Source organism: Lissotriton vulgaris, chromosome 2_1 (assembly GCF_964263255.1).
Source record: "Lissotriton vulgaris chromosome 2_1, aLisVul1.2, whole genome shotgun sequence".
NCBI lineage: Eukaryota > Metazoa > Chordata > Amphibia > Caudata > Salamandridae > Lissotriton > Lissotriton vulgaris.
Genome location: NC_141687.1, coordinates 122,416,631 through 122,441,288, shown reverse-complemented (window position 1 = coordinate 122,441,288; position 24,658 = coordinate 122,416,631). Strand labels below are relative to the sequence as shown.

The 24,658-nt window shown below is 45.3% G+C and overlaps 1 protein-coding gene across 1 annotated transcript in view; it reads left to right on the top strand.

The window, feature by feature from the left end:
- The first annotated feature begins 7,233 nt into the window (after window positions 1-7,233).
- ORAI2 (ORAI calcium release-activated calcium modulator 2) overlaps window positions 7,234-24,658 on the top strand; it is a 72,739-nt gene continuing 55,314 nt past the window's right edge. Inside the window, exons 1-2 of the mRNA XM_086954565.1 lie at window positions 7,234-7,958; window positions 21,736-21,968. Of these exons, the coding sequence (XP_086810691.1) occupies window positions 21,744-21,968 (225 nt within the window). The 5' untranslated portion in view covers window positions 7,234-7,958; window positions 21,736-21,743. The remainder of the gene's footprint in view (window positions 7,959-21,735; window positions 21,969-24,658) is intronic.

The window sequence follows — 24,658 nt, the reverse complement described above, 5'->3', positions numbered from 1 at the left end:
CAGTCTGGACTGTTCCCATGAGGCACAGGGTCAAGACTGATTTGCATATGGCCATGTCTGAACTGGGGTGGCTTGGTGAGCAAAATAACGATGGATTAAACCCAGATCTGTGACTGGGGGTTAATGTTTTGCCAGTGTGCAACATTCCGTATATCATCTTGTGTGTTTTGCTGTTCACCCTATGTGGGAAGGGTATGCCCAGACGTGCCCAAAGAGTGTTTTCCAGTGTTGGTTGGAGGACCACTGCAAACTTAATGAACTGTTTTGTGTTAGTTTCCTCCAACAAGGCTGTGATTTCTCTCCCGAGTGATCCGTAGTTGGGTCACTCGTGCCTTCTAAGCCGCGTCCTACTGGTTTGCCACGGGCCACTGGTAGTCCTCATGCTCACTGTCTCTACCAGGGCTCAACAATTCCGCACCATTTTTTGCTGGCTGGAATTGCCCTCTATAACTCCAGAAATTGTATCCCTTCTTTTCAGTTATTATATTGTATATTGTTTATAGTGTTTATTACTGTCGTTTTGTAGTTTGTCCGGTATTGAAAAAAAAAAGAAAAACAAATGTATTCTTTGTTTTTTTGGATGTTTCAAATATGCGCTTTTTTAAAGCACTGAGTGGTATAATCAGGTAATGAGCTAATTGTATATTTTTCGTGGTTCAGGAAGTCTGTGTTAGGAAGGTAGTGGTTTAGCATTGTTTGTGGTTCAGCATTCGTGGTTTAGGACTTCGTTGTTAAGGAAGTAGTGGTTTAATCGTAGAATCAAATAGAGAGTTTTGGAACTGGACTTGATGCAGATGAGAGTCGCTTTGGCAATTTTGCCAGGAGACGAACTGTGGTGGTGAATTGGTGGGGCAGAAAAACTCCTTGTGGAGGGTTTTTAGGTGGTCTGGCAGATCAGCGCAGGTGGGAGGCTGGTTGTGGGGGGGGAGAGGTGGAAGTTAAGATTTGCTTGAAGAAAGTTTTAGCATACCTTAGCGCATTGATTTGTTAGGTATGAAAGATTTGAGAGAAGGGTGTGGGGCGTTTGCACATGGTAATTGTTGATGTGTTTGTTTTAGGAGAGGGTGGTCTGTTCAGGTTTGCTTAATGTCTAGTGAGACATTATTTGTAGTATGTGTGGCATGAGTCAAGGATTATTACCTAGATGCTCATCTGTCTCAATAAAGCAGCCTTTTTTCACAGACAGAAGGGTTGTCAGTGTTGTGTCTGGCTTCCGCCGCCTGCCCTACGTGCAATTATTTATTGTACATGGCTGAAAAATACAAGCCCTTGAGCTATATATTAAATCCATTAGTTTGCGCAAAATGTTTCTGACTTGTGCAGCAACTGTCTGAATGACAATAGTGGGAAAGAAGGCCGGACTGGCTGTACCAGTCATCAGGTGTTTCCCCAGGAGGCTGGAAGGGGTAGGCTGTTAGCAGGGGCCGTTTTGTAGCAGTGCAGCAGTTCTGACACCTTCGCCGCGGGTCTAATTCCCCTGCGGCGCTGGGGGGCATGGGGCGCGCACAGCGCCACGGTGCTCGTGAGGAGCTTGGCTCATCACACTGCACAGTGGCGCTGTGCTCATGACGACGCCTGTTTCTTAGAACGCTCAGCACCGCGGGGAATTAGTCCAGCGTGTGAGCGCCGCGCGTGTCATGATGAGCTCAGCTCGTCATGAGCACACGGCAACCGTGCCTCATGACGAGCTCAGCTCGTCATGAGCACGGAAGGGGCTAAAAGCACTGCAAAGTTCTTTGTATATTCAGAGGTTTTGGGCAACAATAAAAGTGTCAAGTTAACTCTGGTGATTAATTTGCCTGCTCGAGAGAGACAGGAATTTTGACTAATGGCAATTGTGACTCACCTAAGGTAGTGCGGAGGCTTAATATGTCCCCTGCAAAGAACTTATACCATGCATATCAAAGAGCAATAGTTTATGTGCATAAATCAGTGGATTACTGGTTTTGTCACAGAGATTCTTTTGTTACTGTGTAGTTCATAAGTTACAATCGTAATCTACCAAGGTGCGCTATGAACTGTCATCAAAAAGCTACTTGGTACAGGTTAGAAAGGTATGTTTTTTTACAAGTCTTTCATTGTCCTGAGGTTTGTTTGAGTATATGCACTTTACTTTATTGCATGATTTGTTGGAAACGCTTGCAACAATATAAAAAAAACAGAGATTCCTTGCTAGGTGCTTAGCTTTGATAATAAAATTTAAAAGCATCAGTATGTCCTTGGGTACTGACTTTGGCGGTGAAGTTAAGAGCATCGTAAAAACCTAATCTAAAAAGATTGGTTTATTTATTTATATATTTAGTATTTTATAGAGCACGTACTTGACCCATTAGGGTATCAGAGCGCTTTACAAGGGTCATAGAGTTATACAAAGGTTAAGCATCACATAATATTCACACAGTGCAGGAAATATGATGGATAGAGGACAAGTATGTACACATTATATTTACAATTAACAAGAAATGGGCTCCCGGTATCTTAGGGGAAAAACTAGGTAGTCAGGAGGGAGGCCAAAGCCGGACGTTAGCCAGGGTCTCAGTGGTGGTTGGTGGCAAAAGTTAAACAAGGAATTTACCCATAAGGTAGGCTTTGGCTTCCTTCTTGAACCGTGCCAGAGAAGGGATTCTTCTAACGGCGGGTGGGAGAGAGTTCCATATTCTTGGTGCTGCCCCGGAGAAGGCTCGGTTGTACGTTTTTTTCTTCTGAAAACGTGCAGGTTGGAGGAGGGGGTCCCTAGTGGACCTGGAGATTCTGCTTCCTCCAGAAATAACAAGTTTCTGTGCAAGATATGCTTTAAAAGCTTCTACAATTGAATGTATAACCCCTCTTAAGCTCTTTGTGCTACCTGTTTTGCCTGCCTTAGAGAACAGTCCGAGAGGGGACTGCAACAATGAATCCTCCTCCACGCTGTGCCGCCATTCACTCGACAGGGGACTACACGTACCACATTCCCTCACCGACACCTACCACCGCGTCACAGTGAAAGCGCCAGAAGGCGCTTCAAAAACGCTCATAGGCTCCCGCAGCACGGGCCAAGGGCAGGCCCGTCTGCGCCCGTCGTAGGCCAGAAGAGGCTGGGCTGGGACACCCCCCTGGGCAGTGGACACCAACGTGTGAAAGGAGAAGAAAAAAGAGCGGCTAAGCCACCTCCCCCCCCACATAGACCTGGAGTTACAGACTCAGTGACAACAACTAGTGGGCCCCGACGCAGTGTTACATGGTCAAGATGGCTAAAGACTTTATTAGCTTTGTGACACTGAAATGTTGGCCACAAAACAAAATTCTGGACTACGGGTTGTCCCGCTAAAAACTGTGGACTGCGGTATCGTGTGTAGTGCACTTCTTCCATCTACCTTCGGGGTTAAACTGGTATTCTACCCGGTGAGAAATCCAAGGGATTGTAGGGCAAGGTATAAGTGGACTATTAAAATGGAAAAGAAAATTGGGAAGCGGAGAAGTGGGAAGCCCTTAGGATTACCCAGAATGATAAAGGTCTTAAAGCATTTTGGGCAATAATAAGTTCTGGGGATAGGGGAGGGCAACTCGCCCTAGATCCTAACATAGCACCCAAAGTTTGGGAAGCCCATTTTGGGGCACAATAAGCTGACCAGAGTGAAGTGGGTGCTCCAATTGTCTCTCTGAAGCTCTTCTATGAGTATCGATTTGAAGGTGTGTGGGAGATTACCCTGGGTGAAGTAGAAAGTACCATCGCTAAATTACAACCTAACAAAGCACCTGGCCTAGACAAGTTACCCGGGGATCTCTTTCGGACGGAATTGAAAATGTGGGACCCATATTTGTGTGCCCAGTTTAATGCTATCTAGAAGGGCATGGATCCCCTGGACACTTGGCCTGGGGCTGAGATAGTCCCCATACACAAAAAAGGTTGCCCTCTCCAACCCTCTAATTATAGGCTTATCAGCCTAATAGATACTAAGCAAAACAAAATTATGGGACGGGTCATTCTGGACAGAATACAGGGTTGGATTGAGGAGATGGAGATACTAAGTCCTTATCAGGGAGGCTTCAGGTCGAGCATATCAACCGTCGACCAGATATTTAGACTTCTGCTGCTTTACTGGATGACGGTGAGTATTGAGGGTGGCAGCCTCTATCTTATATTCGTCGACCTGAAGTCTGCCTTTGACTTAGTAGTACCCAGGAAAAAACTGTGGAAAGTATTATGCGACCATGGGATTCCACCTTACCTCCTTGATGTGATAGTGAGGCTACACTCAGGGACCTATGCCCAAGTAAGATGTGGGAAATATGGGGAACTCTCTGCATGCTTCCCTGTCAAAAAGGGGGTACGACAGGGGTGCGTGCTTGCCCCTACCCTATTCTGTCTTTACATCAACGGGCTCATTGAACATCTACTTAGTGTCAAAGATAGCGACGCACCAAGGCTAGTCTCAGGGAGTGTGCCTGCGTTGATGTTTGCGGACGACACTCTGTTGCTGTCCAAAACATCAACGGGCATACAACGCACTTTGGATGGGTTTGCAGAATTTTGCGATTTGAGGGGCTTGGAGATCAATCTAGCCAATACCAAATTAATGATCTTCAATACCCCTAAAACAACCCGTCCAAATCCCTCTCTATAGGGTACACCGCTGGAGAGAGTGAGGACATTTGAGTACCTGGGTATTATACTATCAGAACATCTAGAGTGGGAAACCCAACTGGCCAAGGCAAGTCTGAAGTTAACACATACACTGGGGGGATCATGAAAATACATAGAAGAGCTACGCTCAAGCCAGCTGCCCCTGCTATTGAAATATATAAAGCCAAGGCCAGGGGGGCTACCTTACATGGGGCTGAACTGTGGGGGCATTGCAGGCCCTCTAACCTCATAAAAATAGAACATAGCTTCATGAGGCAATTAGTGGCCTCCCTCGTAGCACCCCCTTAGTACCCCTCCATATGGATTTGGCTTGCAACCCATTGATGAAGAGATCGCCATACGGCCTATCACATTCTGACGTCGGCTTTGGGCGACACCAGAGTTGTTTTACTACAGAGCTGAACTTAGTGTGGTCCAATCTAGCCTAACTAATGAGCAAATAATGTGGCTTAACCACATAAGGAGTCTCTGTACCAAGATAGGTAGACAGGATCTCAGGAAAATGCCTGAGGTGGCTTGCCCACAAATATCCAGAGTGGATCTTGTGCGGCTTATAAGGCACCATAATCCGATAACTCTCCAAGAAAGGGCCACTGGTGGTCGGCTGACATTAGAGTTCCTACAAGTAAAGGCCGAATATAGAACAGAACAGTTCCTGGATGTGATTTATCCCCCTCTGGCTAGGAAACTCTATATCCAATTTAGAATGGGGACCCTTCCACTAATGACGCTCACGAGCAAATGGGACATAGAAAATAAGGAAGAATGCCCGGTGTGCAAATATAAGGTAGAGTCTGAAATGCATGTCCTTTTTCTCTGCCTTGCATATACCGTACCACGTGAACGATGGACAGCCCCAATATGCAGAAACCTAGGGCTTAGGCACTGTCAAGAGGCCTATAGGATATTAAAATACGATACCCATCCCCCCTATTGTTTTTGCAGTTTCACGCTTCCTGAATGGTATGTGGCATAAACGCAGGGGCTTCTTGAAGTGACTGTACGGAGAGATTTATGCATACCCTTCTTTAATAAATTCGTCCAGGTTTACTTAATGGGGACATTTGCACTACTTCTCAATTTTTTGACCCACTTTATCCTAATAACCATCAGTTTTAAAAACATTTTATAATCTCTTTTTACTTGATTTTAGTATAATGGTTAGCCAATATTTTATACTGTAACATATGTAGATATATGATTGTACTGTCTACCGCTATCCATTTTTTAGTTGTTTTCATTGAATGTGAAGCGCTCTGACGCCTTCGGGTAAAGTCCGCGCTATATAAAAATGCATAAATAAAAAAATAAATAAATAAATTGCTGTTTTATTGATTGTAATGATGTACTTTTATGGTCCGAGCTGGCCGAAATAAAGTTATCAACGGAACTGAATATATAATGGCAAATGTAGCAGAATGCAGAATTTTTTCCAAAATGTTCTTGGGGGGGGGCTTTGTGATGGTATGGCTTGCTGCACTCGCTATGCACCGCACGACGATGGTATGACAACATTTTCCAGGGCTGCACTGGGTTCCCAGTCCGGCCCTACAGGGCAATAAATCTTCGGCCAGAGACAACAAGGTGCTAAAAATGAACTCGGCCAGTCCTGCATGAAAACGCTGCGGAATCCAGTCTGAGGAGGCAAACTCAGCGCAAAGAAAACAAACACCGACAACTACGTCGAGCAGAGGGAATCCCTTTCCCATCTGAAAGAAACCTTTCCTCTCCTCCAACCAGTGCAGAGCTTATATTGAGTAGACTCGGTTGCTAGCCAACGGGAGGAGGTCTTACGTTGTGTGCACTTATCAGCAGCTCCCAGCTGGGCTTCTGTCAGTCCCAGGTTCTCACCCGTCATCTCCTCCCAGACTCAGCCCAGCCTCTCCCCTCATCCATCCTCTCTCCCAGGGTCACGTGTGCCTCACCCTGGACACGTCACGCTCAGCATCCTCTGGACTTCCTCCTCTCCGAGCGGGGTCTGCGGGGAGGGATGCCCGGCCTGTTGCTCATCACCGTGAGCCCCGATAAGTGACTCGGACCTGCGGACAGAGGCGCGCGGATACAGGGGATCCGCGGATACAGAGGGGCAGAGCCCCCGCCTAAAGGTCCGGTCCGCGCACTGTAGACACGGGGGGAGAGGCATGGGTACGCGCACCTGGGTCTAAAGGGGAGCTGCAGATACATGGGCGCCACCAATTAAAGACCTTGGGTATACAGGGGAGCTCTGTGTATGCGGAATAGTACACCCCCTGTGCATAGAAGGATGCTGTCTATAAGGGAACTCTATACGACATAAAAGGACCATTGCATGGACTGATGGCGAAGGGGGAGCAGAGGGAGAGAACCCTAGCCCCGTACTAGGGCTGAGTGGGGCCGCGGATACATAGAACCACATGAGAAGGAACCCAACGCAAACCCTACCGATACAGGAACTCAAAGATACAGGGACCCTGTGGATACGGGGGCCTCAGAGTCTACGGGTAAGGCACACTTGGAATACAGATGTGGCTGGGGCTGCGTGTGTGAGGTCTGCAGTTAATCTGAGGATACAGGGGAGCAGTAGCGACTGAGATCTGCTGGTACAGGGGCTTGTGTCGCCGAGGGCCTGCGGATACTGGTAGCAGTCAGCATACAAGGAACCGAACACGGTGGAGCTGCAAATACTTACCGCGGGGATTCGTTTCTGCACAGGGCGTGTGGGTGCAGAGGTTTCGGACCCCTGTGAATAAAAACCCTATGAGTGACAGGGCGCCTGTATACAGGGGGGTCAAGATAGAGGAGCCCGCGGACACCCGGGATCCAGCGACACTGGGTGCAGGAGGACCTGTTGGTACAGTCGGATACGCGGCGCGCGATCACTGGGAAGCGCGGATACAGGACACTGCTGGTGATGGGAGCCTGTGAATGAAGGGAACCTGTGGATACAGGAACAGCGGATACGGGGCGCGCGCGGATACAGTACACTGCTGTGATGGGCGCCTGTGAATGATGGGAACCTGTGGATACAGGAAAAGCGGATACGGGGCGCGAGCGGATACAGGACACTGCTGGTGATGGGAGCCTGTGAATGAAGGGAACCTGTGGATACAGGAACAGCGGATACGGGGCGGGCGCGGATACAGGACACTGCTGGTGATGGGAGCCTGTGAATGAAGGGAACCTGTGGATACAGGAACAGCGGATACGGGGCGCGGCCGGATAACTGGGAACCGCGGATACAGGACACTGCTGGTGATGGGAGCCTGTGAATGAAGGGAACCTGTGGATACAGGAACAGCGGATACGGGGCGGGCGCCGATACCGGGGTTCTAGTGGGAACGGAGTCCGGCTGCTGGTGAGTATGGCAGGGCTTGTGTTTGGTTCCCCGGGGGTCTGTTGGGGGAGGGAGTGAGGCCGTTTCCATCACCCCTGTGGCTGTGATGGTGACTCTTTCTTCCGTTTGGGCCCCCGAGCAGCGGGCCCTGGCTCCTGATGCTGCCGTTGGAAGATTCCTGTGCGCGCTGAGGGCTCACTGGCAGATATATGACCAGAGCCCCCTAGGTAAGACTCACTCGGGGTCCTTCCTGGATGTGGGCGTGGCACAGTAGCAGGGCGTGGCTATCGTGCAGCAACAGATGTAGAGTCACCGAGGCTCACGAGACTTAGGGCCCCTTTGAACAGCATCTATGTCTGAATTAAACTACAGTGCTTGAGGGCAGGGGGGCACGTTTTAGCTCCTCGCTGCCGCACGAGGGTTCGTGACGTCTCAGAAGTGGGATTGACTGGGCAAGCAGAGTTCGTGTGGCCTAGGATGCCATGACGCATGTTCCTATTGGTGTTTTTATACGTTTTATTTTATACTCTATGACTTCTTCAGGGCCTGTTTTGTCTCACCTGTACAGTGGACGTGCTTAGAAGCCTCGAGCGGGCCGTGCTCGATGTGCAGCGCTGTACACTGACAATGAGAGGTTGTCTGCAAATCCAATGAAAATGAGTTGGAGTCGCGATAGAAAGAAGACGTGTAAAACTCAGCGTTTACAAACGCGTTTTCACGCTTAGAGGCGCTAATGACAAGTGCAGCGAATGGAAACACTTGACCCCGCGAACCCACAAATTAAGGCTCAAAGCGTGACAGTCATGAAAAGCCGAGCCTGACAGGCACGGTGCTTGTTTATTTTTTAAAAACGCTGCGGCAAAGACTTCTTTGCCAACAAGGACAAACGTGCTAGTAAATTCTGTTCTGGCTCACTTGTTCACAAAGACGCTGAATTTTAGAAAGTATTTCGAGATATAGGGCACCTGCAGCAGAAATATTTTGTGGCCAACACTTTTCATGGGCTATTAATAACACACAATAACTCACTTCCTGGAGATAGACTCAGAACTTAGCATAGGCGTGTACCGTGCCTGTTGCAAAGCACACCGTGTGACACGCAGATCACAGATTTGTATTTTAATAGCCTGATAAGTGGGTTACTGCTTTTGAGACAGAGATCCTTTTGTTAGTGCGTACAATCCCAACCGCAGCGCGGTGTTTTAAATCCTGATTTGTGTTTCTCCAGTCCATTCAGTCCTAACATACAATGCCCACCAATATGTACGATATGTGACTTAAAGTGCCTTCTGTATCATTCACCTTACTTTGATTTACACACTTTTCTGATTTACTGTCCTTGTATAGTGTGTCTATTTAACACAACAAGGAAGGGGATTGAGGCTTTAAGTGCCGCACCACAAGTCAGGTTCCTAACAGTTACTCAAAGCGAGGGTGCGAATGGTCTGGGATACAACCCCCTAGAACCCAATTTAGAACAAATAAATTTGTTCCATATATCTATTTTCACAAGTTGACCTCGCACACCAAAGGCTGTATAACAAACACAATATAATTGTTCAATCAACATTCATTTTGTGACCAGGGTAAAGTCAAACTGTTCTCCCAAGAAATTAGTACAAGCCAATTTTTCTTCGTTTTGTTCTCTTTATTTGTCGAAACACTCGCAGATAAAAAATAGCCAACGCGTTTCGTCCGAAACCGGACTTCTTCAGGGTATGGTTAAAGAGTAGGCAGATTTAGTTAGACATCCTTTCGTTTAGGGGTCCAGTAAAAGTTAGCAAGAGAATGAAAGTAAATGCCTTAAATTCGGCGAGTACGTCGTGTGCGCGTGTGGTCGTCTGGTCTCCCGGTTCCATGGAACCGGGAGACCAGACGACCACACGCGCACACGAATTGGGCGAGTAGTACTATAAATGAAATAAATAAACAATATATTCGTAAATGCTATTTAAATGATTAATTTTGTAATTATTTATGCTGACAGATACAGCTAATATTCTTATGTTCCATGCAGATCGCTTAGATACATAGGGGTTGAACAAAGTACAACACCTGCCTCCAAATCATAGTTTCTCCTAATCACGTGTGTAGTGAAAACAAGCAGAGCGCCTTTGTGTCCCTACATTACATGGGGATGTAGGTGTTGGGCTCCAGGAGCCAAGATTAGACTCTAACAAAAAAAAAAACAGTTCCTCTTTAAATCAGGCATTTGTTTTGAGCCCAGCTGGAAATGAAAATATGAAAGCCGCCTCACCACCTCTAGGTTGATACACCAAATGGAAGGCAAACATAGTGCAGGCCGTGCTGAATGTGTCTTGGTGCCGGCAAATGACATTGGGTCAAATTCAGTATCTTTCACTGGTCCAGCCCCGATGACGCATAATATTAACTGCTTCATCTGGGATCGGACTGCAGCCCCCTGATTTCCTGCATTGCTAATGAGGAATGTACACACCTGCCAGGGACAGGCCCTGATGCAATAGAGGAGCCAAAGTCTTTAAATGCATCTCATTATCTGACAATCACCTCACTGAGTTACTAGCCAGTCGCCCCTGACTAGAAATGAAGGGCCTCATTTATGAAAAATGATGTAACGCTGCGTGAAAACAACGATGCGTCACTTTTCATTGCGCCCTCCTTGCTGGATGCTTCATATTTACAGTATGACACATCATGTCACAGGGATTTACAGATACGTCAGTATTTCTGACGTGTCTGTAGGCGCAAGAATGACGCATTGCTGGATTGTGTCACAAAAGTGACGGAACTCCATCAATGAGTCATGGACAAGTCGCATTTCAAATGTGCCTGCGTCAGTCTTGGCAGGCGTAAGATATTGGCGCATTTGTGTCCTAGAAGTGACGCAGTGAAATCTCATAGATTTCACTGCATGACCACTAGGAGGCTTACTTGCGTCAGAACGCCCACCCTGCATACATTATATCTGACGCAGGTATAATGTGGCACAGGGGGTTTACAAAGTGACGCATCTACCTAGATGCGTCACTTTGTAAATATGACGCAACCTGGTGCATTTTTACGCTGCTGGTGCGTCACAAAAAGTGACGCACCGGCAGCGCAAAAGTGACGCAAGGGCTCATAAATAAGCCCCGAAGCCTTTAACCTACATGTACCAATCCAAGCACTAGGTACATCAATCCACTGAGGGGTTGCACTAGTATATGTATGTTGGTATGTGTGGGTATTTATATAACCTAGATCATGTACATGAAGTGGGGTTTTCCATCAGTGAATTACACAATTACATTTCAAAGATATGCAGTTGCATTTCAGAACCTGTGGCCTGCAGGTAGCACACATATTTCTGAAGTTGGTGCATTAGCCACTGATCAATTTCAGGGAAACCAGTGAGTAGTAAATTACATTTGGAGATCAGCAGTTTGCTACATTAACCCACTGGAGTATGCTATTCAGTGCTTACATTGTAAAATAGTAAGTGCTGGTGCCCAAAGAGCTGCTCAGAAGCCCGCTGCTGGGGCTAACAAATGTCAGGATGGCGAACACCAAGTCTGGTTTCCCGGAAACCGCCTCTGGGCTCTATAATCGACTACCAGACACTCTGTGCCCCTTTATCTCCCTTTATCAGGTTCCTGCTTTCTCTTTTCCTGCAGATTCTTTTGTCTTTCTCTTCCCCTTTTTTTAACGTTTGTGTGTGCTTCCCCCTCTTGCACTCAGGAAATGTCTGCTGTGGAAAAATAAGGGCCAGTCTCCAAAAATGAGTGCCGGTTGCCCGTAGCGGCACCACCTGCTCAAATTAAGCACTGATTCATGTTAACTTGAAAAATGCAGATCCTGCCAAAAACACCTCTTGGGTTACACACTTGGGAAACAACAAAGCGCTATAAAATAATGGCCCCTGACTATTGCTTATAAAATGCAGTTTCTCTTGATCAACTGTTGGTCAATAAATAACCATAAAAACACAATTTTTGAGGTTCTTGAAGAAAAACAGCCAGACGCCTTGTTTCTGACGGAAACATGGCTCACTGAGTCCTCATCACCTGATATTTTAGATGCAATCCCGCGAGGTTAAGGGATATTAAGACAGGACCGCCCTATTAAAAGAGGATGAGGGACAGTAATCATTTACAAACTATCACTGAAATGTATTACCAAGGCCGCTAGCCTTGAGAACTGTGAGCCATCTTTTTTACCGTCCCCACATCAGAAGACTATGTCATAGCGTGCTTTTTAATCTACTGTCTGCCGGGACAGGCGACACAGCTCATATCTAGTCTTGCTTAAAATATTTTTCAGCCAGCACTACGCCATAATAACCTGATATTCCTTGCTGACCTTAATACACACTTTGATAACTCAAATCTAGAAGCACAATCTCTATGTAAGGAGCTCGAAACCATGAACCAAATCCAAAAAGTGAGCGCCCCAACCCATCAATTAGGACATATTTTAGACCCAATATTCACCAATTTTCCTACGATTAAGTTGGATGTTTCGTTAATAGTTCCATGGTCAGGCGACATCATGACAAACATATCAGACCTATTGCGCCTGACAAAACTTTCCCAAATAACCAAGCAGGCCTCTAGCTTTTATCATTAGCTTGTCGCAATAACCATCTCAGACTTAGTGTATGGAGCATTCATTTTCCAATGAGCAACCATCAAGTATACTGTGTTAAATGAAACAATTTGTAGAAAACTACAGTTGTCAAAACAATATAGAACCCCTCGTAAGAGGGCATATTAAGGATTGTCCAATCCAAACCTTCTTTACCCAGTGTTTGTCATAGCGATTACCAACCATAAACCTCTTGCAGACTATGGTCATCTATAATAACCCATGTAACTGAATACCTATCTACAGGCTTTAACACAGTGTAATAATAGTTCACCCTTGAAGGTATATTGGCGGTAACATGGACTTTTCACAATCAAGGCCTAATGCTCCTTCTTTGTTACTTTTCATAATAAACAGATCAGACCTACGATATCTAAAATTACATTTTCCCATTGAACCAATCAGGCCTATAGCCTTTATCATTGGCTTGTCACCAACTCAGGCCTACTGCATGGTGCAAATGCTTCCTCCCACACAAGGCAACCACCAGGAATACAGTCATAAAATTACAAAGGCAGTGAAACTGCAGATGGCAAAACAACATACAACCTGCCTAAGAGAGTTAGCAAAGATTATCAAAGTGAAAATCTCCTATCACCACCATTTGTCTGGCAGGGAGGGGGTAGGTGGGGGTGATGATCGACACCAAAGTCCTTGTCTATTACTGTAATTTGTAAGAGCTCATGCAACACAATACCTGTCAACCTGTCGAATGGGTGTCACACAGTGTAGTACCAATCTACCCTTAAAGGCCTGCTGTATTGAGCATAAACTTTCCATTAAGGCAGCCATCAGGTAAATATTCATACAATTACAAATATGTATAACATTACAGCTAGCAAAACAATGCACAGCTCCTACTCCGGGAGCCCAACAAGGATTCCTCCAAGGACAATCTCCTAGCCCCAGGGCCTACCAGCGGTGGTAGCAAACACCAAAACCCTTGCGAACTATGGCAATCTTAGATATTTCACGTAACAAAGTACCTGGTTACACGCTTTAACACAGTGTGTGATACCAATCCACCATCAAGGGTCTATTGGCTTTTCACTATATATACCACAGGCCTACTGCCTTTATCGTCATTTTTCATAATCAACAAATCAGAGGTAAGGCATTTGACAGAACCTTTGTAAATCAACCAATCAGACCGATAGCCTTTATCATAGAGTCATAACATTACAAATACTGAAAGGCTGCAGTTGGCAATCCTATGCACAGCACCTCCTGAGAGAGTTAACAAGGACTATCAGAGTGAGAATCAGCTATTCCAAGAGTTCATCAGAGGTTGTGACCAACACTAAAACCCTTTGTCGCAACCTTGGTTCCTCAGAAGCAGTACCCCCACAAAGCTCACCTGCAGGCAGCACCAACCCGGAATTGAGATATTTCAGAGGTTGAGTGGCCAGACAGGGGGGAGGGTTTTTGGGGAGGGAACTGCGGGAAGGAGACCATGAAAGGGAAGGTTAGTTGCACCTTGCAGATTCCAAAGTCTCTAAATCTAGCTTTCAAGCAATTACCAAATCAGAGTCCAGTGTTTCAGCACACTAGAAGTTAAATCGCCCCTTAAACAGTTTTTGCCTTTAAAGGTTTCTTTCTGGTCTCATAACAATGTCCCCACTTGAACACTGGTTTTGAACCCACATATAGCGTAAATCAGCAATCACCAATTGCATCTGATTGGTAGCTCTAGCCTTAAAAGGATACAGTTGATAGGGTAATCTGTCCCGGACCCTGGTCTGAGCGCATACCTCTGTTCCCATGCTACCTTATCTGTGCATACCAGCGAGTACCTGGCAGTAGCTTTGCCTCCTCTATGTGACCGTGCTTTTTGTAAACAAATTTCCATTTATCCCTTGTGGCCACTCCATTTTTGCCACTCCGTACACTTCATCTTTTTAATCACTACGACAATTGCTTTACTAATGCATACCTAAATTATTTTCTTTAGATTTTTTTATCTGCCGTGGTCCAATTAATTATTTAGAGGTCCATTCCCTGCCTCTTGGCTCAGATCACATCACCTGATTGGCCTCCCTCCTCCTTTGTTGTCCTATCAATTTCGCCAATCCTTCCTCAGTGATCCCGCAGCCTCATAAGATTCCCATCTTGCGTATCATATTATCAATGAGAGGACCGCACCATCCACTTCTTTGTCAACAATTGTAAACTTCCTGGCAGTCCTGCCAACTCTAGGGTAGCAATTCCAGCCATGATGGTGACGAAAGGGAAATTTGAGGGGAATGGCATCAACTGGTTCACAATACTTCTGTGCATATCATTTCTTTATATCCATCTCACATCGCCGAAAAGTTCTCAGGTCACAACTGCCTTCAATACTTTGCTTTGCAACTTTTCGCCTGACTCCAGAACGAAGACAGTAGGAAATTTCTTATTTGTGGCTTCTTCCCCCAGGTCGATCAATGTCAGAGTCCAGGGTCTTAGCAATTAGTATCACCCTGTTGCCTCCTCATTTGTAACATGTCCCCCTTCTGGTCCAGATGTCATCAAATAGTTTTTGATAGAGGTGGGCAAGCCACTGAAAGCTCAAGTCAGGCTCCTGCCTGATGCCATTCTCTAGGTCAGCTTGAGATCCTCTTGGATCCTCGAGCCCAAAGCGAGCTGAGCTTTCATGTAGCTATTGTCTACTACCTATGCTCGACCCTCATGTACCAAGAATTATAGGCAAACAGCAGAAGAAGCAGATGCACTTTTAGTAGTGGAACTGTACCATGTGGAACTAGAAACCAGTAATCAATCCTGGCTTCCCTGCATCTTACAATTGTGTGATCCTTGGCAAATATTTTATTTTACCAAGCCTCCATTTTCAATGAGCACATATGAGAATACTTTCCAAAATGCAATTTTAGGATGTGCACTGTACAAAAACTCCTTGTGTAGATTATAATGTTGTTCCATCTAATAATCTAGACCACATAATATGGCATACACATGACTATAATATGAGTAGCAGCCCGTTCAGCCACTGCATCGCTACACACCGCTTGACCAACAGTAATGCCAAAACCACAAATGGTTGTGTTGTTTGGGTACATATGCTTCCTCTGTCAATGAAGGGCTACTATGTATGTTTTAATGTTTTTCCCCAGAAGGATTCTCCTTACGTCCTGCAGCTGTAGATGTTTCTTCCCATCTCTGTCTCATTAGGGTTCTTTCACATCAGCACTGTCTTCTTCTGTTGTAAGTCATCAGTCCTCCCAACAGTAACACTCTTTACACCGTGATTCTCTGTGGTGTAAATCTGCATTCCTCTCATAGCATTAGTTAGCTTCCTATCATTGAATATTTGGAACAGTTTTTTTTCGCTCTGGGCATACAAAGGCTTGTGCAGGCACTCCAGGGGGTAAATTAGTTTAGCTAAACCTGAGCGTTCTCTTAGTTACAGTATTTCTCTCCAAGGTCAGAACCTGCATAACCTGTTCTCGGAAGTCGTTTTCAATTGTTACTTGACCTTTTGCTGATTCCGGGAGCCCAGTCTCTCAATGGTTGTTCTACCAGCTCTATGTGTCTATGTGTTCTTGACTGCAATGGTGCATAAAGCCTTCTTGCCTGCAAGTTTATTTTTCTTGGTTGAGTACTTTTGCCTCCATAGTATCAAGTCTACTGTGTAGCCGTAATTCAGCCTCTGAGACCTTTCACTTTGAATTATTTTATTGCTTACATATCTGTTGTGATTGTGGTGGTGTTAATCTGGTGCCGTTTTGGAGCATGGCTCGCTGCGCTTTGTGGTGAAGCAGTAAGAAGTTTTTCCTTCCCTTTCCATTATTCCCTAATTTTTGTTCCCCACTACACATCATTTGAAAGATTTCCAGTTACACTCGAATTACCCAAACTATGTTAATCTCGTAGGTTGCCTGGACTAAGTTATTATCATATAAATATATATTCACCAATTCTGGGGTTGGCTTCCTTCTCCTCAACGAAACATCATTGTAAGCAATTGGGGTATCTCATCCCTCCTCTTCCCGAGCAATACATTATCACCTTTTAAAATATTTCCTTAATTCATTCATTCAAGTTAATCCTTGCCCAAGTCCCCTAATTAGCCCATAACACCTTCAGAAGAGTGTTTGAACTCTATCTCCGTACTTCATAAGTTCTCTTCTCTTCATCTCTGAACTCCCTCCAGTAGCTGATCAATCCCAATTGAGGGTGTCCCAAATTTTAAAACCTGCCCTCCAAGTGTTTTTTCTCCACCTATCCTGTTCCTCCGGTGCTCCATTCCAGGACGTATAAATAGCAATGCAGTAGCCGTGCTCCAGTATGTATGTATACATATGTTTTATTATAGTGCAAACCAAGCCATAAGGCAGAGGAGCACTGTTCAGGGTCAAAGGCCAGCATAAAGTCAACAAGTGATAGGAGAGAGAGCTGGGCTGTGGACGGTAAATGCATTGTATTGTAGTGTTCTTTAAAGAGGCGAGTCTTCAGTTCTTTCCTAAATTGAAGCAGCACTTGGACGGATTTGATGGATGGGATGGGATGCCGTCCAGGTCCATGTAAAAGGCCGGTTGCCTTGTTCTTTCTTTGTTTCTTTGTTACACATCTTTGTGTGCAGTCTGATGGTTTTCTTGCTGCGGGCGTGCCACAAATAACCACCAGAGAGTTGAGGTGTTATTGGTCTTCCTTTGAGATTAGCCGGACCACTGTTTAAGCCTCCTTTCCCAGTCTATTAATGCAGTCCTTATAAGCTCCTAAGACTCCCCAGTCATTATCATCATCATTTCCTCTTTATTCGGCTGCGAGCAAACAAAAAAGTACACTAAAATAAAAAACTCTCCAGTCATTGGACCCTGAATGTAGGCGGTCAGAAGAGGGAAGCACCACCGATAGAGCACGCAGGTCACCCGACTATACATTTTACCATACTCACCTGGGCCCATAAATCAATAACTCAATAATTTGGTCAAGTAACCATCGCTCTACTACCAGTTTATTTTATTCTACTAAGTCCTATACCATTGACTTACCAATCCTTGTCATCTGGTACCTATAACTTATTGGATCAGGGTGTTAGCATAAAAGGTAAATAACATTTGCACTCATATAATAACCACAGACTCAGGAAGTTTTAAACTCTTTATCTAAATTTCATAAATGGTCATGATCCAAAGATTGAAGGCAATAAGACTGTCAATAACCAAGATCAAAAATAAGGTATAACTATGCAAAAGATATATTATGCCAATCATTTAGTAATTTAAAGGGAAGGTAAGAAAAAGGAACACTCTAAATGCAACATTTAAGCAATTTATCAAAAGGGTGAGTAAGAAAAAAGGAACATTATATACAATCACGAAAACAATTTGAACATATAGCTATAGGGAAGGTAAAAAATGGAACACGCTATTAACTTAAATAACCGAACCTAATCACTTTAAAGGGAGGATGAGGAAAAAGGGAACATTTTATGCTATCATGAAAAACGGGTTTTAGCATTCAACTATAGGTAGGGTAAGAAAAGTGGAACATACTATTAATTCAGAGAACAAAATTGATCATCTGCTACCGGGAAGGGTAAGAGAAAAGGGAACATATGCAATCAAATATTAATGAAAACGAGTTTAAAGGGAGGAAAAAACAACATGCAACGACGAACCCACACAGATTTATATTTACCTAGAATGGTGTGAAGACCAACCCTGGCCACGGGCCAGTTGAAAGACAGTAGAACCCCAAAAGATGCAGTTGCCAGTAGGCCAGCAGGTGCAGATTAGAATCAGGACAGGGATAACCAGATTTGGATCAGGACAGGACCACCAAAGGTTAAGACCAGCACCCGCAGTTCAGTTGCAACACCTGCGCTACTCTCTCTGCATCTAACAGTCAGAACCCCGATTGGGTCATCTAATTCACCGACAAAGTGCTTCACCAGCACCTCAGCTTCCCAGAACCCTGATTGGGTCAGTGAATCTTCTGTCAGAGTGCTCCGCAGCCCTCTGCTCTTAGTCACCTATTGAGTGCATTGGGTCAGTGACAGGTCAGCTATTCGGACAAGTCGGACAATTTTAACTATCTAGCCTACTCTAGTTATACCATTTTCCAGGGCAGTGTACCACCCCCCAATGTTGCAAGTGTAAGGATCCCCGATTTCGATTGGCCAAGAGAGGAGAGGTCATCACACCACCTCAAATTTTGTTACTTCAGTGTTGAATATAAATTTTAAGTTCCCGCCCATCAATTTATTTTCACATGACATATTCCTTCCACCTAACAATGAAGAATTTAACATTATATACATTGTAATATTTTGAGTACAGTTCAGCTTCTTCTAGAAGGGTTAAGGTACAGCTTCCCAGGCGCATCTTGGCTGTGACCGTCTTTGGCTCCCATTCAATGACAAATGTTTTCAGCTTCGCCCTGGAGCTTGTCATGCGCAGAAGGACTTTCAAAATAGAGTAATAGCACCTCCCAGGCCCAAAGATTATGATACATGAAAAGTAGAAGAGAAACAGTTTTAGAACACAGAATAAATGAATACACTGTCTACCATGTATTTCTACTCTATACCCGTTATCTTATTTTTAACTATAGCATTAGGATTAGGCAGAACGAACAGCTTAGCAAAAGCAGCAGTGCAAGCTTCTCGCATGTGAGAACACAGAGCAGCCATATTAGCACTAGTGCGCAGATGCGCCAGATTCCCTCCAAAGTAAAGACTACGTCATGTCACGTGAGTATGACAGGCGCATGCGCAGTAGAAACCCTCGCTTAGCAGCAGCCATCTTAGATGCAAGCGTATTATGGTTTAGTAAACACATAAGCAAGCTTCACTCGGACACCCAAAGTTGATGTAAAATATGCATATTAATAAAACAAACATGTTGGTTACTTTATTAACGTTATTCAAGGTTCATCAATACAAGCAAGTCGCTTTGTATGCGAATCCTTGCTCCATCACCACCAGTATGTTATGAAGCATTCCTAACACTGAACAGCTGTATCCAACCTCCGTGATAAAGCCAGCATTTTAGCCTTCGTCTTTAAATTCCATTATCTCCTACTTTGCTGTCTTCCAGTTTTGAATGGAATGCTGAACAGAACGGTTAACAACGTTTACAACGCATCATTTACAACGCATGCCATTACAACGCAAGTTATTTCAACTTGCTGTAGGGGGCAGAAAGTGTTGGATTTGTTGGATTTTCTATCCAACACCTTCTCTACTGTTAGTGAATTATACTGTACCAAACTCCCCCTCCTTCAGCAAGTAATTGTAACGACTTGCATGGTTATGGCATGCAATGTAACAGCACGTCTTTGTAACCTCTTGCGTTGTAATGGTATGCGTTGTAAACGCATGTGTTGTAACTCATGCTATTCGCACAGAACTGTAGCTTAGCTTTAAAACCGAAATCGCCTCAAGGTGCTTCTCGATGTTGTCCATTCATGGATAATAAACAACCAGCGACTTTTTATCTGGGGCATTAGTAAAAACAGCGAATAAGCTGCTGATCTGCACAAACAAAAATGTTTCCCACACAGGCACTGGTAGCCAAATCTAGGCAAATATATTTGCAAATGTCTGTACATGGATTTTAAATGCACAACAAATATTTCCTGATGCAAAGTAGAATCTAATAGCCTTGACTATCCTTTACTTCACGTGCACAGAACCACAGCTGGCCTTTCACTCACAGAATCTCAGGATGGGAAACACTTGAAGGGCACCTTTATCCCCAAGATTATCCCCGTTCTCATTCTCCACCTTAGAATAGTAAAATTATGGCCAAGTGTACCAAGCGATTTAGCTGTTGCACACCCTGCGAATCGCTAACTTTCAGGGTCTGCGGCCATATTTGCTTATTTACGAAACCCATTTTGTGATTTGGAAAGCTTTTCCCAAAATGGGTTCAGAATTGATTACTGATTCGGTACTTGAAAGAGGTGTGTTTTGGCAGGTCTTTTAAAATTGGAAATCTTTAACATATATATCAATGGTTTGGAACCGTAATTTCCATCCGCAAACCATTGATCCGTTGCCGACTTCCAAGCTGGGGAGGTAACTGATTCACAGAGGGAAAGTGGTCCTCTTTGAACCCCATGACCTTTGGAAATGTGGGTGCCAACTTTCGGGGGAGTAGGCAGCGGTCCAAGAGATCCCTGCCAACTCTTACTGAAGTTTTCAAAATGGAAAACTTTTTTTTTTAAGCAGCCGCTTCCATTAAGGAAATCGGGCTAGTTAAAATAAAAAGTTTTGCATTTGGAAATGCAATCACAGGGATGGTGGTCTGCTGTCCATTTCAGGCCACCGTCCCTGTCACTATAGCCAATTGCAGGGTATTGCAAATTGAGACCTGCTTATAAATATTAATTAGACAGGACGCTCCACAGACCCTTGTGATTCCCTATTTTGCAAACGGATCTTTTAGTACATAGGTCTGTCGGCAAAATATAATTGGTTCTGTAAAAAGTAATTGACTGCTTTTTATGAGTGGTTGAGCAATCTGAATTTCTTTGGGCAATTTGAATTGCAGTATATTTATCCCATTCTTTTTTTTTTTTTTTTCATTAATGCAATATTATCCTATTTGCGTTAATATCACTTTCCAAGTGAGGTAATACTGTTTAACATCATAGAAATAATGCGCCTGTTTATGACAATCAATAATTTCCTGGGTCACCTCTCTCAGACACAAATAGATACTTGGTGTTTCTGGTTCAGTGAGGTGAGAGTAGTCTCCACTCACTTTGCAAGTTGAAGGGTTGCTCTGTGTCCCATCCCTGTACTCGAGCACTTGCAAAGTAGCCTGCTACATCCACTGACCTCCTTCTCCTCCCAGCACTGGCTGAGCATCAGTCAGACTCAACTAATACATGTAGGTGGAGGGGGTGTCGTTCAAGAGCAAAATTGTTTATCTCCCATAATGTTTAAGTCCATTTTAGTGAATTTTGGGGGCGAATTGCAACACTGCAAAAATTGCTCATATCCCTAATTTCCTTGTGGGGATCAGATATATTGCCACTGATCCTATACAGTTGGCGCCTTGATGCCCTTGGGCTAAGTTGTGCGATAAAAGACTCCATTCATTCATTCATTCATTCATTCATTCATTCATTCATTCATTCATTCATTCATTCATTCATTCAGTTACCATAAGTTCTCCTTCGCGGTGTGATGTTTTGGTCCCTTCGCAGAGTTGCTAACGTTTCACCTTTTGTCGTCCCATAGCATAAACCATGAGCAGCGAGTTGAATGTCCCGGGGGGCTCATCCACGCCTGCCAGCGCCGAGCACCAAAGCAAAGGCATGGATTACCGCGACTGGGTTCGACGCAGCTACCTGGAGCTGGTGACGTCCAATCATCACTCGGTTCAGGCTCTCTCCTGGAGGAAGCTCTACCTCAGCCGTGCCAAGCTGAAAGCCTCCAGCCGGACATCGGCTTTGCTCTCTGGCTTTGCAATGGTGAGTTTAAAGTCAATTTGGAAGGTCTGACCAATTCTAAATTTGACCTACTTTGCATTATACCCCACATTAACAATTACATCTAAAGTTTTCTGGCCATAACAGGACTCAGTGAAAAAACTGACTTCGCCACTAAACAAGTTGATACCTAATGTAATGTTAAATTATTCAGAGTTGCAGCTGAGCATGAAGCAGGGGCGGCTCCTCCATTAGGGCAGATGAGCATCGCCCCACTGCTTTCTCGCAGTGCGGGAAGCAGAGACATACAATGTTAAAACTACCATGTTATGTTTCTGCTTCTCTCACTGTGAGGAAGCAGAAGGGTATGCCTGGTGGGGTGGGTAGGTGAGCGGGTCAGGGAGGAGTGGCTTGCCCAATGCTGTGAGCTCTGACTGTTTGGTCGGCCCTCTGGGGCGACCAAAGCAGCCATGCGCTCTCTCCCTTTTCTCTATGCAGGCTGCCTACATAGAGTAAATGGCCTACCAATAGGCGCCTAGCTGGGCGCCGTACCCGCCAAACACAACGTTGCCTTTGCAGCGTTGTGATTGGCTTAGGGGAGGGGAGGGAGGCTGCCTGCTTCCTGTTCCTGCCAGAGGGAGGAGAGCAGGAAAGCAGCAGGAAAAAGCGGGACCCGGCCAGAAGCAGCGGAGGTGGTGCAGGACCCGGTAAGGTAAGTATTTTTTATTTTTTATAAACCTGTGAACCCGCACGACCCTCTCACCCGCGAGTCATGTCGGCCGCAACTGCACAGCCCCCCTCCAGATGTGAAGTGGGCGGCACTTGCCAGTGCCATATGTCTTTTTGGAAGTTTAGGACATGCCGTTGGAATGCAGTTCATGGGCAGATCAACGGGCTCTACCTGGCACATGAATCCGTCCGGCCGAGAATGCAGGATGGCCTGGGTAATGGGGGTTAGCCCCACAGAAGGAGGCTCCGGGGTGGTAATCCCGCACATTAAGAGAACATCGGCTTGGAGCCTCCCAGATCTATCGGCCTTTGCAGGGCATTCCCTGGGAACGTGCTGGAGCTGCTTTTGACTCTTGCTGACCCGGCCGTCAAGTGCTGTTGAGTAGACGCACCAGTCACGGCAGCCCTGGGCCCGGGCAGGGCACTGGGGCAATTCAGGGTTTGCTTCGAGACAGACATGGAATTCAGAGGGTCAGGCACTGCAAATGCTCCTTAGGAGACCTGGGGGCTGTGACAGCAATCCCCAAGCTCCTACACTGTGCACTGGTAGGCAAGAGTTTAAGTGCAATTGTCAGGCTGTACAGAGCAAGGCACCAGTGCAACCCAACATGCACACTTCACCTTAAGGAGACTGTCAATCCTCAAGCTCCCAGTTAGGCCCCTCCCCCACGTTCGCCCACTACAGGTGGCTGTAATGAAGCAATTCTGCGCACTCGCTTCTTAAAAAAAACAATTAATAAAACAAATGTATATAATGGTCAAGTAAAGTGGGGGCACATGCACCAATAGAAACAGGGGGGCAAGCCCCCACGCCCTACGAGGAACCCGCCACTGGGGGTGGCCTCCTGACATTTCTCTGTCCTATTATGATTTTCAATCTAAGCTTGTGGATGCTGGGAGATATGGCTGCAGGTCACAGCATCTGTCATGCCTTAGGAACACAGGGCCTAGTGGTCAACATACAACATGACAAGTGCCGTCCACTAGAATGAGGATAACAGTTAAGGTGGTCCTACTAAGTGAAGCTGTGGCATGAATTTTTCTCAAAGCACATCTCTTCTAAGGGATGCAGCGCTAAGAAAACCAAGACGGCATTCTACGAGGTCTACCTCTGGAAAGAGTGACACCTCAATTACCAGAAACCAATATAAGATCAACTGTTCAAGCATTTTGTTTCTTCACACACTCTTATCAACAGCCTCCCCAAATCAACATTGCTTTTAGGCATCCTGCAAGCTGTGGTTTATTTATTCAAAGGCCAAAAGAATTTAGACCACAACACTCCACTGTGAAAAAACTTCATTGGATCCCCCTTCAGGCCCCCATCAAAGTTCAGGACCAGCTGCATCACATACAAGGCCTTCAGAACTAACATTCCAGCATACCCGGCTGAGAAACCAGCCCTCTCAGACAGACAAGGTCACACTAGGAGGGAAGCGATAGTGAAAATTACTAAAAAGCAAGCCTTCTCAGTCTTGAATCTTGAATAACATCCTGATCCAGATCAATACTGCTCTCAGAACTCACTTGTCTTTTCATTATTTTCTGAGGCCTCTTCTGCTTCCTCCTCTGTGTAGACTTCTTCCCTGCACCCATGCTCGATGTTCCCATGATTTTATTTCTTTTAAGAAACTGTTGACCCTGGGGTGTCGTTTCAACAGTGCTTTATCCTCCGACAGGACCACACTGCCCATTACCTTCTTAAATCCCTGCCAGAACGTTGGACAACGCAAGTCTATTGTGTCCCACAGGCTGTTTCGCAGCAGCTGCTCTGATCCACGCTGTCCCAAAATCACAGATCCTCAGCTTGGCGAAGCCCACCATCTCCCTGTCACGAAAGTGCTTCGAGCTAGAGAAAGGGGGTGGCTAGAGAGTGGAAACTGGGAAGATAGTCCATCTCCCCACCCTCCCGCAGTCCAGAAAAGAACTGACATCTGCATCAGCTTTGCAACTCATACAGGGGCTTGGTCAGGGCAAGAAAAGAATCATCTGACCTGTAGGTG